The sequence below is a fragment of the Zonotrichia leucophrys genome, chromosome Z (assembly GCF_028769735.1).
Source record: "Zonotrichia leucophrys gambelii isolate GWCS_2022_RI chromosome Z, RI_Zleu_2.0, whole genome shotgun sequence".
Taxonomy (NCBI): domain Eukaryota; kingdom Metazoa; phylum Chordata; class Aves; order Passeriformes; family Passerellidae; genus Zonotrichia; species Zonotrichia leucophrys.
Genome location: NC_088200.1, coordinates 19,994,885 through 20,009,861, shown reverse-complemented (window position 1 = coordinate 20,009,861; position 14,977 = coordinate 19,994,885). Strand labels below are relative to the sequence as shown.

Below are 14,977 nucleotides of genomic sequence, written 5' to 3'. Positions count from 1 at the left end.
TATACCTAACACTATGCAGAAGATGGAAAAATTACAAAACAAAAAAATGTAAGGAAGTTACCCTGGAATCTAGAAAGTAAAGATTTTTGATCTGGACCACAGAAGTAAATCTGTGAATGTCTGACTGTACTGTTAAATCTCTGTTTTCTTTAGTTTTGTTGCCTGAAATGTTGCTCCACCACCTTTTGATCACTTAAAATTGCCTGGATTTTGTGGATGTTTCAGTTTCACATACCTGCACAGTGCTTGTACTTGATTATCACATTCAACCATTTCTGTATCTTGTGATCAAGGCAGCCAGTAGAGGATTTGTATGACGTAAATCAATGATCAAACATATGCACTATGATATGCAGCCTCATAAATAGAGAGTGACTGCAGAAAGAACACAGAATCTTCTCCTGTATTTTTGTTCTTTTTCAGATATAAGTATTTACTTCCCATTTAAGTATAAATATATTATTCATTCTGCTTTTCAAATCATGTATATAAAGTATACTATGCTGAGAAATACAAACATTAATTTCCCAGACTTTTAAGACTGCTGTTCAAACAGAAGTAGCATTCAGACTTCCTAAACCAATCTGGTTTCCCCTTGGATTCACAAGCTTTTCTAGAGTTGTCACCAATTCAAGCACAGAGATGTCCCCAGCGCTCATTCCTGTGCCCTGACATAGCTTACTCACTCCATAATGAGATATATAAATCCAAGACCTATTCCCAGCCAAGAGGAGCAAACTGCAGCTGAGGACTGGGTTGATCTATATTTCAGATTATTTCCTTCCTTTTGAGTCTTTCAAAGTTCAGGAATTATTCTCAGCTGAAGACTTGCACCTACAAAAAGGAGAATCATCTTCATTCTGAGTTTTACTCCTGGCAGCTCATCACTCAGCAGGCTAATGGATACCCTCTTAAGCACTTTTGTCTGGTCAGATTTCCATGAAGAGTCTTCATGTTTAACACAAGCCTGAGGCTCCACTAAATGCAATGTATTATGCAAATTCTTAGGATTTGACCAAAGTCTACTAAAGAAAAAAAAAAAAACACTGGATTTCAACTACAGATATAAAAATGACCAACTGTTAAGAGTCAAATTTTCTGCCATTATGAGTAAGTTTTGCAATCTAATGCCATGTAAAACACATAGAATTAAATACTATCAAACACTGAATTGCCAAAGCTTGAGGCATCTCAGTAAAAAAGAAAAATATTACTTTGTCCCAATTAGCAAATGGTGAAGAGCTCTGAAACAATTTAGGAATAAAGTGAAGAATATAATTTACACTTTACAAAATAATTTAGAGTAGTTAACCTACAAGAACATCATTTGCCAAGCAAACAAGTTTCTCTCTTGAGGCCATCTACATGTGACTTACTTAGGCTAATGAGCACAGGTGAGCTGCTGGAGAGGCCGCTAGAGTTCTCAATGAATATGAGCCTGACATATTCCAGGAAAACGCCACATATTACATGAATATTACTGGGAGAGGAAATTGCATTAGATGCAGTCTAATTTGCAATTCTTGGTTTGCTCTGACAGCCTGCATATTGGAGAATTTGTATGGCAAGATATGGAGCTGTATATATAAAGCTGTATGCTGTAATAAATGTCCTTGGGACAAATCCTCTTGAAATAACAGAAAAATAAATCAACTCAAATACTGGTGCTAAATATACATTTCTAAAGGAGGGCATAATAATGCATTTTTTTCTAATAACCCCACAGCTTGTTGCTTTGACTAACTTTCAATTAGTAATTTTCCACAACTAATTTGATTGCTCATGGAGTTCCATGTTAGTTCAATTGTTTTTTCCACCATTTACTGTTCTATAATATATCAAATGAGCAACACAGCTGTGAGTAGTCTGAAGTAGTAGACTAATGAGGAGTGGCTGGAGGAGCTGGGGGTGTTCAGCATAGACAAAACGATGTGGGGACATGGTTTAGTTGTGGACTTGGTAGTACTGAGTTAACAGTTGGACTTAATGATCCTAGAAAGCTTCTCCTAAATGATTCTATGATTTTATAAAAATTCTGGCAATAATTATGAATACACATATTCTGTATTTTAATGCAAACTTGTAAAGGTATGTTTGTCATGTTATACAAGTTTAATGACTAAAATGCCACTGACTCAACAAATTACAATGCAGTTTACATTTAAACTTCACTTGTAAGAGACTGCTTCAAAAGACCAAATAAGAGATGTTTAGAAAAACTGTTAAGCAAAAAAATTCTTCCTTGCTCTGAGACAATTCTTCATTGTTCTAAGAATAAATAGTTGTAATGGAAATTAGTGCAAAAAGTCTTTATAGTGTTTGTATATTTACCCTTGGAACTGTGTCACTGCAGATTTAATAAAAGTCATCTGAAATTCTGGCCTTCTAGTAGCATTGGATTTCAGTGCTCTATACCTCTCTTATATATAAATATACAGATATGTATATGTATATGTATATGTATATGTATATGTATATGTATATGTATATGTATATGTATATGTATATGTATATGTATATGTATGCACTAAAATATAATAGAAATACAGTCTAACTATCAGTTACTTTTACAGGTGTTTTGGGGAAATGATAAAAAGGACTAAGAAACCAACCTGAATAAGCATCCAGCTGAACTGGCAGAGGTAAAGGTAATGGGTAACAGATGCAAGGGCAAAGCAGCTTTCCTCTGAGATATGCTGGCTCATGTAAGCAGAGGCCAGAAATGAAACCTGATGGGGGAAAAAAGAACACATGCATATTGGAATTAAACAGAAATAAGTTAATATTAACAATAAGAGGAAAAAAAAGTTTTGAAGTAAAACACACACTAAATTACTATTTCAGAGACTCAGGAAAGATATCTAGGACATTTAATATGCACCCAAAGAAGTTATGGTCAAACACTGTCACCCTCTAAAGCAGTTGGATTTGCTGAAGCCTTAGTTGACAAGCTGTGATGTTACATCTAGATATATTTTTGGTTGGAATGGAAAAGAATATTGATACTGCACAGATGTTTTTGTTGTTGCTAGATAATGTTTGTCCGAAGTCTAGGGCTTTTTAATTTCCCATGCTCTGCCAGATAACAGGTACTGTACCACTCTTAAATTACTTTTTTTTAGAAATCTGACACATGACAGTCTGCTATGGGAAACCAAGGGTCAAGCTTGAAGAATGAGGAAGCACACCTGAGAGAGAGGGTATGTGTGGTAAACAGTCAGGAGAGGCATCCTGGGGCCATCTGCCTGCTATGAAGGGACCCCACTCCCAGCAGTGGCAGTCTCAGGTGGTGCATGTGTAACTCCTTAAATGGTGTGAGAATGTTCAGGCAGTGCCCTCTCCACACACTGCACCGTTATATGACCAGACTATGGAGAGACTAAATATTTATTGTTTAAAATTGTTCCTATGCAACATTAAACACAAGTTTTGCAATTGGGGTGCAGATTTTCCTGTATAAGACTAAGAGAGATGTTATCTTCTGATTTGAATAAATCCAGATATTTTATCAAGTAAACAAACAAACTCAAGGCATTTACTGTCTTCAGGCCATCAGACTTGTAGGAATATTATGCCTCAGCCCCTAAGATAGCAATACTGGACAAAAGGCAGGAAGCAACTATTCCTGTGTCTAATACCATACCAGGTTTTCACATACTCAAGGCAGTTACAATTTGGGTTTTTTCCACAAATATGCCAAATATGAAAGGACTATATGTTGGCTGGACAAGTAGCCAATGCATTGTGTAAGGAAGAAAGGTATTGCAACTCTGACTGCAGTGAATGTAGCTAGACAATTTCAACAGAGCATTTTAAATTAAAACACAACTCAGAAACATTAAGCTCTGTCTTCTGTAAATTTCTCCACATAAGAAATGGCGCTACAAGCAAAATTCATAAAAGACTTAAAGTGTTCACATAAAGAAAGGTTCTACTCATCCACTGTGCTGATCATTTTCTCTTTGCCTGACAAAAGTACTACTTTTTTCACCAACAGCCCATTGACTTGTTAGTAACAGAAAGTAATGGGCTCTGGAGACAGATTTGATGTACATAAAATCGGGAGATGGGATAGGTAAGAAAGTTAAAACAAATTAAGTGATTTGGATACATGTGGACACTGTATTAGCAACAAAATACTCATATGGTACTGAGTAACCCTTACACTGTCTCTTTATCATAAAAGTACCCTTATAAAGACCATATAAAGTTACCTCATCATGAAATTGAAGAATAACAATGAGCAACTGGGGAACAGGAAGACTAAAAATAATTATGAAAAGCATTTCAAAATCTGAAGAAAAAAAATGCACATTCAATATTTTATGTGGTATTTATCAGCTTGCTGAGAACTGGCATCTGATCATGGCCATATAACCATTCAGTTATTAAAAGGTTAACACACAGATTAATAATGACGGGTCTTTGCCAAATTCTGACACTGCTGAAAGAAATCCCATCATCTGGAGTGGGTTACACACAATTGAAATATGTCTACAATAGCTGTCACCCATGAGGGATAAACAAGAAGTGTTTGTGGAAACAACTCCACAGCACCAGCTCTCTCAAACACTACCAGTAGTAATTTGTCTAAGACTTGAGCAAATGCTTCTACTGACAACAAGCATCGGACAACAAAGGGTGGAAAGGCTTTATAACCTTTTTCTCTCTGAAGGCTTGTGTATATGTCAAGGACAGACTCCAGGCTACAGTCAAATACGGGATGCAAATGCAAAAGCAGACTGATGGAGTTCGGGAAATATTATTTTTAACGCCTTTTGGATTGAATGTTGGCTTGAAAGCATTTTGCATTTATAAGCAAGAAGCTATAATTCCTAATACTCTCCTGTTATTCAAGAAAAATAAGGTTTTGCATATTTAAAAAGAGGAGTGTATCACTATATCAACAGTTTTCCAATTAAAACAATGCAGAGTCCAAATATGTGCTAAAAATGTGTATCTTTGACAGAAACTGACTTTTCTTAAAGGAACAAGACAGCAATATGGCTAGAGTAATCACTCAGCCTAGAATTCACTGTACTTAGTGGCCTTAGAGCATTTTAAGAAAAAAAAAAAGGTGAAATAGAATGTTTTCATATACTTGTTATCTTGTATCTTGGTTGGAAGCTACAAATAAGAGTTGGTTTATAACACAAAAAACCCTGCAAACCAATAATATGCCTTCCCAATAAAGTGTTCCTTGGACTAATTGCCCCATGTCTTCTGTGCCTCACTTAGTTATTAACTGTAGGCTGCAACATTTTATAACAAGGAATATATTACTTTAATAACAAAAATATGTGCCATCTATTGGGACAAATTGCACACTCCTGAATCTTTAAAATATATGCTCATTATAGCACCAACTGTCCAGAGCTCTTTTTACAGAGAACTTACAGTTTAAATAGCCCTTTTCAATCTTTATATATTGACATTTAGTTCTATGATGAAATGATAACATAATGCTTCTTCCTCATTCTTGTCAAGGTGATTAGTTGTGGTGCTTTTATAGTGGAGGCATTCATGGAAGTGACTTTCTAAGAGAAGCTGCTAGCAGTCTCCTCCATGTCTGACAAAAAGATCAATCAGTAATTAATTTCAAGAACTGGCAATCTGTTAAACCACTAAGAAAACTGTACATGTCTCTGTGAAGATACATGTTAAAGATGAAAAAAGCCCAGAGGTGTCTCTTTCCCTTCCAGTCTGGCGGCAGGTGACAAGGCTGGTCTGGCCCCATCAGCTGTCAGGCAGGCCGGGGGGGAGGCCGTGGGGCTGAGGCCGGCTCCAAACATCTTGCTGCTGAGCTGGGATCCTCCAGGCCCCCGCAGCAGCCAGGGCCAGCCCGGCCCGGCCAAGATTCTGCTGCTGTTGGGGTTCACCCACAACCACTGGACAGGAAGAGGAGAAGCCATCAGCCCTGATGTGCTGCTGCTGAGCTCTGGCCTGGCTGCTAGGATCCTAGCCGCCCTCCCAGCCCAGCTGCAGCTCCGGCCGAAAGCTGTCGGGCCCGGCCAGGGCCAGGTGACCATCTGCAGCCCTCAGGTGGGATATTAACTTCAATCCTCCCCCAAGTGAGAGAAAAGGATGAAGTGAGGACATGTAGAACAACAACATGAAGACATCAAGGTCAGTGAAGAGGAAATCAAGTCCCAGATGGGAGAAATGAGGAGATGCCTTGATCTTGGGGCTGAAATCCTTTTGTAAAGCTATGGACAAAAATGTAATTGACACATCAGAGTCTTTTTTTCCTGTAACTCGCTGAAGAAATATGGGGAGATAGATTATTCAAACCCATGCTGAAGCAAGCATTGTTGAAATAGCTGTGAATTTGAGAAGTTTGAACAGAAAGAGAGAAGAATGATGAAAACCCTGCACCTCCACCTCCAGGGTGAGAAGAAGATCTCTGTTTACAGAGATGAAGATGATCTCAGAGATAGTTAAAGAGAACCTTTGCTTATGAAGAGCTCATCCTTAAAACAGTACTTCATAACTTAACAAGGCCCATAAACACAGCTGTGGAAAAAAACGTTAAAAATGGGAGGAATTTCACGACTGCAGATTTTCTGGGTGGCTGCTATTCATGAAAATTAGAAACCACTAGAGAACTATTTTCTTGTGGAGCAGTCTCCATAAATTAACAAGAGGGACTTTACATTAACTGAAGAAAGACTATTCTAGAAGTGATAAACTGACCGAATTGTTTTTGTACACTGTTAGTGAGAAAGAAAAAGTTGTAGGGGGGAGGAAAAGTGTTCTAAAGGTCTTATTCTGATTCTTAGTATTCTTTCTTTTAGTCACTGTTAATAAAGCTTTCTTTATATCCTTTTAAAGTTTTGAGCCTGCTTTGCCTTCCTCCTAATTCAATCTCACAGCAAAAAAATAAGTAAGCATATTCTAGTGAGTGCACTGACATTCGGCCAGCACTGAAAACCTCCAAATCAGTCTTGACCCAAAATTATTTAATTGATAATCCCTTAAATAACTCAAGTAGCAGGCTGATACTTTTAGTAATTTGACTGTGATGGTTCCATACCACACTTAAAATTATGGCGATAGCATATAATTCAAAATGTTCCCCTTGGCAGTGAAAAAAAAAAAGTTAAAAAATAAGATAAATAAATGCACTTCCAAAAAGCTCTTTGACACGGTCCCCATCTGACAGTCATTTACTCAGCTAATCAAAGGACACTGCAATTATTTTTAAACTTTAAAATAATTATCTACCAATTATTTGAAGAAAATTATTACCAGGTGATTCCATCTAAGTCATCACACCAAACTATAAATGAGTAACATTAGATAATTTACAAAATTATATATTCCCAGAGGAAGATCAAGCCCATCTACACCCACCACTGGACCTTCAGAGGAAAACTACACCCTTCTACAGCATCACTGCTCCAACAGACAGAACAACATCTGTCACTTCAGGAGGACTGCAGCCACCATTTAATTGGACTGCTACCAACACCCTGACACACAGGGTGTCAGGTTGTAATTTCACTCTGTCAGTTTTGTATTGCTGCATTTTTATTTTTATTTTTCCTAATAAAGAACTGTTATTACTACTCCCATATCTTTGTCTAAGAGCCCTCTTAATTTCAAAGTTATGATAATCTGGAGGGAAGGGGTTGACATTTTCCATTTCATGAGAGGCTACTGCCTTCCTTAGAAGACACCTCTCTTTTCAAACCAAAATGTGTATGAAGAGTATTTTTCTACTGCTGTTTCCAAGTGGTAGGCTGTATCTGACCATATCTCCTCTACTAAACGAGATCTGCTTCTAGTTTCCAGCCTGCACTTTTTCATTGTCAGTTTATATCTGTTTTGATTTCTGTTGTAAGTTTCTCAGGTTACACAGGGTTTCCTCCTCCCTGGGTTTGTACTATCATGAATTTACAGAAAGCAGTAGTACTCTCCCTCAGGCTCCATTTTTCAGGGTTAATTGACCCACTATACAACAAATACTCTGTAGAGATGCCTAAACTGATCTGGACAGCAAAAGCAGTTTAGCTCCAAGAATACAGCATCTGCCTAGATCAATTTACATTGTTTCTCACAGTAACCCTGCATACTGAAATGCATGCTCACACATGTGAAAATTTGTCCTTGTGCAAAAAGTCTTTGCGGCTTATGCTCCAATTTCATTGTCCTTCTCTATACTGGTGATACATTGATTCTATCCTTCTTGCAAACATGTAGGGCTGGATGAAAACATGTAGGCAGAGGTTTCATAAGATTCTCATCCAGCACTTATCTTCCTATATCCATGCAAAAACTTCTGATCACAGTCATAGATTTACAGAATAGTTTGGAAGGGACCTTAAATATCATCTAGTTCCAAAATCTCTGCCATGGGCACTGACACCTTCCATTACACCAGGTTGTTTTAAACCCCATCCAGCCTGGCCTTGAACACTTCCAGGGTAGGGGCAGCTACAGCTTTTCTGGGCAATCTGTGCCAGTTCCTCACCACCCTCACAGTAAATAATATTTTCCTAATATCTAAACTTACTGTCAGTTTTAATCCTTTCCCCTTACTCTTTCATTCCATACTCTTGAAAACTGTTTCTCTCCATCTTTCTTGTATGCACCGTTCAGGTACTTGATGGTCGCAATTAGGTCACTCCAAAGCCAGACATAGCAGCTCCAACTCTCCTAGCTTTTTCTCATAAGAGAGATGTTCCATCCCTTTAATCATCTTGGTGGACTCGCTCCAAGAGGTCTATGACCCTTCTGGGATTGAAACTCAGACCTGATTGGGGTCTCATGAGAGCGGAGCAGAGGGGCCAAATACTGTCCCTCAACCTGCTGGATGCACTGCTTTGGATGCAGTCCATGATGCAGCTGTCGTTTTAGGCAGATAAATGATAATCCCTCAGTGATCATCACTCAGTGATCATCATCCAGTGATCATCAGTGGCACACCCAGCTTTCCTTCCCATTTTAAATGAATTACTTCTTGGTGCAGAATTTTGCTGCTAGCCTACAAGTTATGACGGTTCAACTTGTTCTAGAAAATATTCCTTTATTTAATTCTTCAGTTTTCAAAATTATTCACAGCTTTATATACGCTACCCCACTACTCCTTAGTGTCAGCGCTTCTCTACTTTCCCACCACTGGTGCACTTTGCCTGGGCATGTTATTTTCTGTCCCATAAACCAGGGCTTTAGAACCAGTACAACACCTCTATTTGTCACTCTCTCATTGTTGCCTTCTCCCCTTAGTCTGTGTCTTCTCAGATCTGAGTTCCAAGACTAATCCTCGTCCATTATTATTTTACTTATTCTTGTGACACATTCTTGTCAAAGAAAACTATCAGACTAGTTTGGTATGATCTAAGTATAGATACATGTGAGCATTCCCTCCTTTATTTATCACTACTGTCAACAGAATTTTTTTTTAACTCTTAGATGCTTCTGATACTGTATTAATGGGCCTCCAGTCGCCAATATTAATTATTTTTTACTATATATTAGTCTTAATATATTATTTTCCAGTCAGATAATGGCACTCGGAAACACAAGATTTTTTAAAAGCACTTGTTGTGAGACCTGCAAGACATTCTACAAGTGTTGTCAAAGTTAGGACTGGGAGCTTTTCTGTTTCAAACTTTGAACGCACCTATCCTTTGAATGTTCCTTCTCTCTTGGTGTCCACAACCTTCACTCCATGCTACCAACTCTACAATCTTGTCTTTATCTCAGTGGTGACCTTTAACATCACTATCTTCACTGACGGTGTAAAGATTGAACTGTTTTCTGTTTGGAGTCACATCTAATGTATTTACTTTTCCTGCCTCACTGCAAATTTTTACCAGAAATTTTACATTATTCTCTTTTCATCTATATAAAAGAAACCCCACCCACCTACTATTGGGCACATAAGACAGAGAGTTTGGATGTTATTGGCATAAAAGATTTGGTAATTAGGATGCCTTGGCAAGAGCAAACAGAACTTACTGGAAAAGAAAATTACATCAACTTCTGCAAGCAAGAGACGTTGTAAAAAGTGTAAGTTTGTTTATATGATGATTAACTCAATCATTGTAGTAAAACATTACTGCTCTTCCTAATATAGTCCATAAACATATATGTAGTCCACAATAGGATTGGATTCTTCTGACCATCTCAGAGTCTCCCCACTCTCCCATCATTGCCAATAATTGGCACCTCTATGTGAGGAAAATGACTGGCCTGACTGGCAGCAGTCGGCGAGCCCCTGAACTGATTGTGATGGTGAGAGGTCCCTGTTTGGGCCCTTAAATGCATGCAACATGACATGAAACCATGCTTGCCCTTTTGGGCAAGCATAGATCCCCCATCCCAAAGCACAACCTTAAGTCATTTGTACTATGGGTGTCACACATGCTCCCCAATGCCACTCCTTCTTCTATATTTGCTCTCTGCTTCTGGGACAAGGTCAGTGTAAAGCTCTACGTCCTGGCTACACTGTGTGGCCATGAGGCAGAGCTACAAATGCTTCCTCCTTCGAAGCCAAGCATGGAAGTGATTAAAAAGGAGGGATGGAGGAAGCCTGTAAGGGCACTGCTGAAATGGTCCCTGCAATCATGCCAGATTTAAATCTGCCCAGGTCCCTCTCCCCATTCCCCATCCTCATGCCCTCCCTGATGAGTGCCAGGGATAGAGCCTGGTTGCCACCTCCAGTCTCACCATCACACCACCAGCAATCCCTTATGCAGCAAACACTGACTCCAGCAGTGTAGGGCAGCCTGATCCTTTTGAGCCCAGCCTTGGAAAAGATCCAGTCTTATTCCCTTTGGATATGCATAATAATTGGTTACAGATAAAAAAGAAAGCCCTTAAAGACAGGGACTTGGACACTGCAGCAGAAATCTTTTTGGCCCCTGTGCAACTTGGCCCAAAGTGGGGAAATCCACAATGGGACCCCCTAGGTCACTCAAAAATTAAGAAACTGCACCGTACCACAGCAGAATATGGACTAAGGTCCCCTTGCTTAAGTAATTTATGAAGAGCAACTTTTACTACTCACCTCATGACTGCTCATGATAAGTTTTTGGCAAAACTTTTGCTCACACTGCCACAATATGCAATATTTATGGCACAATGGAAAAGAAGACTGGAGAATTTAATTACAACATATGCAGGGCATGCAAACCAAGCCCTTGCTGGCTTAACTATTATCACCTTATGGAGGAAGGGGTGCATACCAATCCTAATGTCCAAGCTGCCTTACTGAGAGAAGCCCTAGCGGGTGTCACAGACACATCTTGTTTGGCATTTCTTAAGGTTCCTGATGCCAAAACCCCACAACAGTCCTTCATAAATATCAGACAAGGTCCATAAGAGTCCTATATGCAGTTTGTGGACAGATTAAAACAAACACTGCAGAGACAAATGGATAATTGTCAAGCAAGGGAAATTATACTCCTCAAATTTGCCATAGAAAATGCTAATGAGGACTATAAACACTTTTTGAAATCTCTGCCCCCTGAAACTGAACGCACTTTACTCCAAATGATACAAACCTGCAACCGCTTGTGGACACAACAACACACCGCGGCAATCACATATCAAGCTGTGGGGCAGGACATAGCGGATGCTTTTGCTGCCCTGAAATTAACCTCTGAAAGGCAGCTGGTTTGTTTTGGCTGTGGGGAATCTGGATGCATTACAAGAGACTGCCAAAAAGTGCAAAACCCCAAAGCCCCAGGTATGTACCCTTGCTGTCAGAAAGGCCCTCACTTCGCTAGTCTATGCCACTCAAAGTTCACCAGAATGGCCAACCTTTACAAGGAAACTCATCTTGGAGTGTGGAGAAGCATGATGCGATGACACAAATCCCACAGCCGATGCAGCATCAGGAGCACTGTCAACTTCCACCTGGCCCTGCCCCACCTGCTGGACCCCGGTCACTGAGCTACAACCAGCCGCCAGAGGCAGTGCAGGAATGGACCTGGCAACCTCCAATACAGTAATGGTGCTTGATTAATCTGGTAATTTGCTTCCCACAGGAGTTTTTGGACCACCAGGACAGCATATGCATGCTTTGCTTTTGGGCCAATCATCCCCTTCAATAACAGGGTTGGTTGTTCTCCTGGGGGTTATTGACTCTGACTCAGTCAGGGAAATACAGATCATGGCTTGGAGCCCCCACCTGCCCTGTGCAGACCCGGACAGAAGTAATGTAGCCCTACTCATACTTTTCCCCGCAGCATCCCTATCTGCACACCCGGTAGCTGAAGAGAGGGAAGGGAGGGGTTGGTTCCATAGGGGTCCCACAGATTTTTGGACACAATGTATCACATCTCAGTGTCCCACATACCAGTGCAAAGTGACTCTGAAAGACAGGGACATCATTTTAACAGAATTGGTTGATACTAGTGCACATGTGACTGTTATCTCAAAAAGCCAATGGCCCAGTGATTGGCCATTAACGACTGTGCCTCAGGTACTCTCAGGTGTGGGTGGGAATAGTCAAAGATTGCAAAGTCAACACACGGTGCAAACAACCAGGTGTGATGGGCGGATAGGCACAGTTAAACCATTTGTGCTGTCAGTCTCTGTGGTTTTGTGGAGTGATGTGTTGACACAGTGGGAAATTTTATATTTTCATATAGGGGTCATTGGGATACATGGCGCCCCCAAACTTACTTGGAAAACTTCTGACCCTGTGTAGGTGAACCAGTGGTCCCTGTCATTAGACAAACTGTGCATATTAAAAGAACTAATACAGCTGGAAAAAGGACATATAGTCCCATCTAATAGCCCTTGGAATTTCCCTGTGTTTGTGATCAGAAAGCGATCTGGGGGGCGGAGGCTGTTGCATGACTTGCAGAAAATAAATGAAGTAATAGAAGAAATGGGAGCCCTCCAACTGGCTTCCCTTTCCCTTCCATGATCCCCAGAAACTGGCACATGGCAATGATTGATTTAAAAGATTGTTTCTTTGATATTCTGCTGCATCTGGACAATGCAGCAAAATTCAGCTTTTCTGTACTGAGCATTAGTATGTAGCAACACTGATGTGATACCACTGGGTGGTATTATCCAAAGGCATGTGCAACAGCCAGTGGTTGGCTATTTGCCAATGGTATGTTGCAAGGACCCTAAGTCCGATTCTGGAACATATGCCTGATGTTCTATTGTATCATTATATCCTTATTTCTTATATCCTTATTTCTTCAGAAACTGTGATTTGAATGGAAGAAGCAGTACTGGCTGTCAGCCAGGCTGTTACATCAGCAGGTGATCATTGCCTCTGAAAAGGTTCAAAGGACATCCACATGGAAATATCTGGGCTGGTGCATAGGAATGTACTCTATTTCAGCACAACCTTTGAAAATTATAAAAGAAATCAAAACTCTGCATGATGCACAAAAATTGCTAGGGACCATAAACTGTGTTCCTCCCTTGCTTGGAATCTCAAAAGTAGGTTTGGAGCCATTGTTTGCCCTTTTAAAGGAGAGCCTGACCTCTTATCTAGACATTTAAACACAAAGTCACAAGTTGTGCTTCTAAAAGTAACTGATGCTATCTCACAAAGGCAATCAGCTCGCTAGGCTAGGCTCCAGAGTTACTTCTATGGTTAATCATTTTAAACCCTGACAGTCAACCACGTGCCTTGATATTTCAGTGGGACTCAGAAAAAAACTCTCTAAGTATCAAATGGGTCTTTTTTCCTGATATTATATCCAAGACTATTTCAATTCAAGATGAACTTATGGCCATGTTAATTGTCAAAGTTCATCAAAGAATGACCTCCTTGGCTGGAAGGGATTTTGACTATACATTTTTATCTCTAACAATGTTCTATTTTGATTGGTTGCTACAGAAATCAGAGAAATTGCAAATAGCTTCAGTAGATTACCCAAGGCAGATATCTATCCATCCACACAAGCACAAGATGTTAAGCTGTTCTTTTAATTTGCTCCCAAAGCCAAGGAGAAATGAGACTTCTTTGCAAGATATGGCAATATTCACAGATGGTTCTTGGAAAACCTGTAAGTCACTGATTGCATGGAGTTATTCTGGAATGGGAGCTTGGCAATCTGATATTGCTGTTGCTGAATGGTCTCCCGAGGTTGTAGAATTAAATGCTGTGGTCAGTGTTTCAGAAATTCAGCTCACCTTTTAGCCGAATTACTGACCCCAACTGCTGCCTATTTCACAGGAGGTGTATCTGAAGCAGAAGCCTCTGTCTTAAAACAAGTTAAAATTATATTCTTTTTTACTGGTTGAAACTACTGGTTTTTATTTTAAATCAAAGGATTGCTCCTTACTTTGTTATACATATAAGGTTGCATTCCAATCTGCCTGGATTTCTTACAAAAGGCAATGACCAGGCCGACTTGTTAATACTACTGGTGCAATATGTTTTACCAAAGAGAACAGAGCAGGCTAGAGTCACTCGTTTTTTCACCAAAAACACTGGGGGTTTAGACTTTTGAGTTCACTCCACTACAAGCTTCTAGTATTTTTGCTACAAGTCCTGTTAGCATTGCTCTCTTCCTAATGTGAACACGGGGTCAACCTAAGAGGTCTACAGAGCCTACAGATTTGACAAACAGAAGTGACACACTTTGCTGAATTTGGCCATTAGAAATTTGTGCATACTCCTATTTATATGCTTTCAGGTGATCTGTTTGCCTCAGCTCACATAGGAGAAAGAGAAAAGGATTCTTGCCATCATTTCGGTGCTGCCTTTGCCACATTAGGAACAGATTAGGAGAGATACTGGCCCCGCATACATTTTCCATAAAGTCGCAAATTTTTTCTCTTTATGGGGAATTACCCACAAGATGAGCATACCCCCCTCACCCACCAGGCAGTCCATTATAGAGCAAGTCCATGGCTCCCTCAAGCATCTCCTGGCCCAACAGAAGGGAGGAGATGGAGACACACCTTCTGAAAGACTACAGAAAGCCCTATATATTTTTAATTTTTTGAACTGTTCAATAATGGACTTAAATCCCCCTATGACTAGGCATTTTGC

The 14,977-nt window shown here is 39.8% G+C and overlaps 1 protein-coding gene across 1 annotated transcript in view; it reads right to left on the bottom strand.

Annotated features, from left to right (window-relative positions):
• The window catches only part of ADGRV1 (adhesion G protein-coupled receptor V1), a 269,354-nt gene that overhangs the window by 75,056 nt on the left and 179,321 nt on the right, over nt 1–14,977 (bottom strand). The window contains exon 84 of the mRNA XM_064735976.1: nt 2,613–2,729. Within this exon, the coding sequence (XP_064592046.1) occupies nt 2,613–2,729 (117 nt within the window). The remainder of the gene's footprint in view (nt 1–2,612; nt 2,730–14,977) is intronic.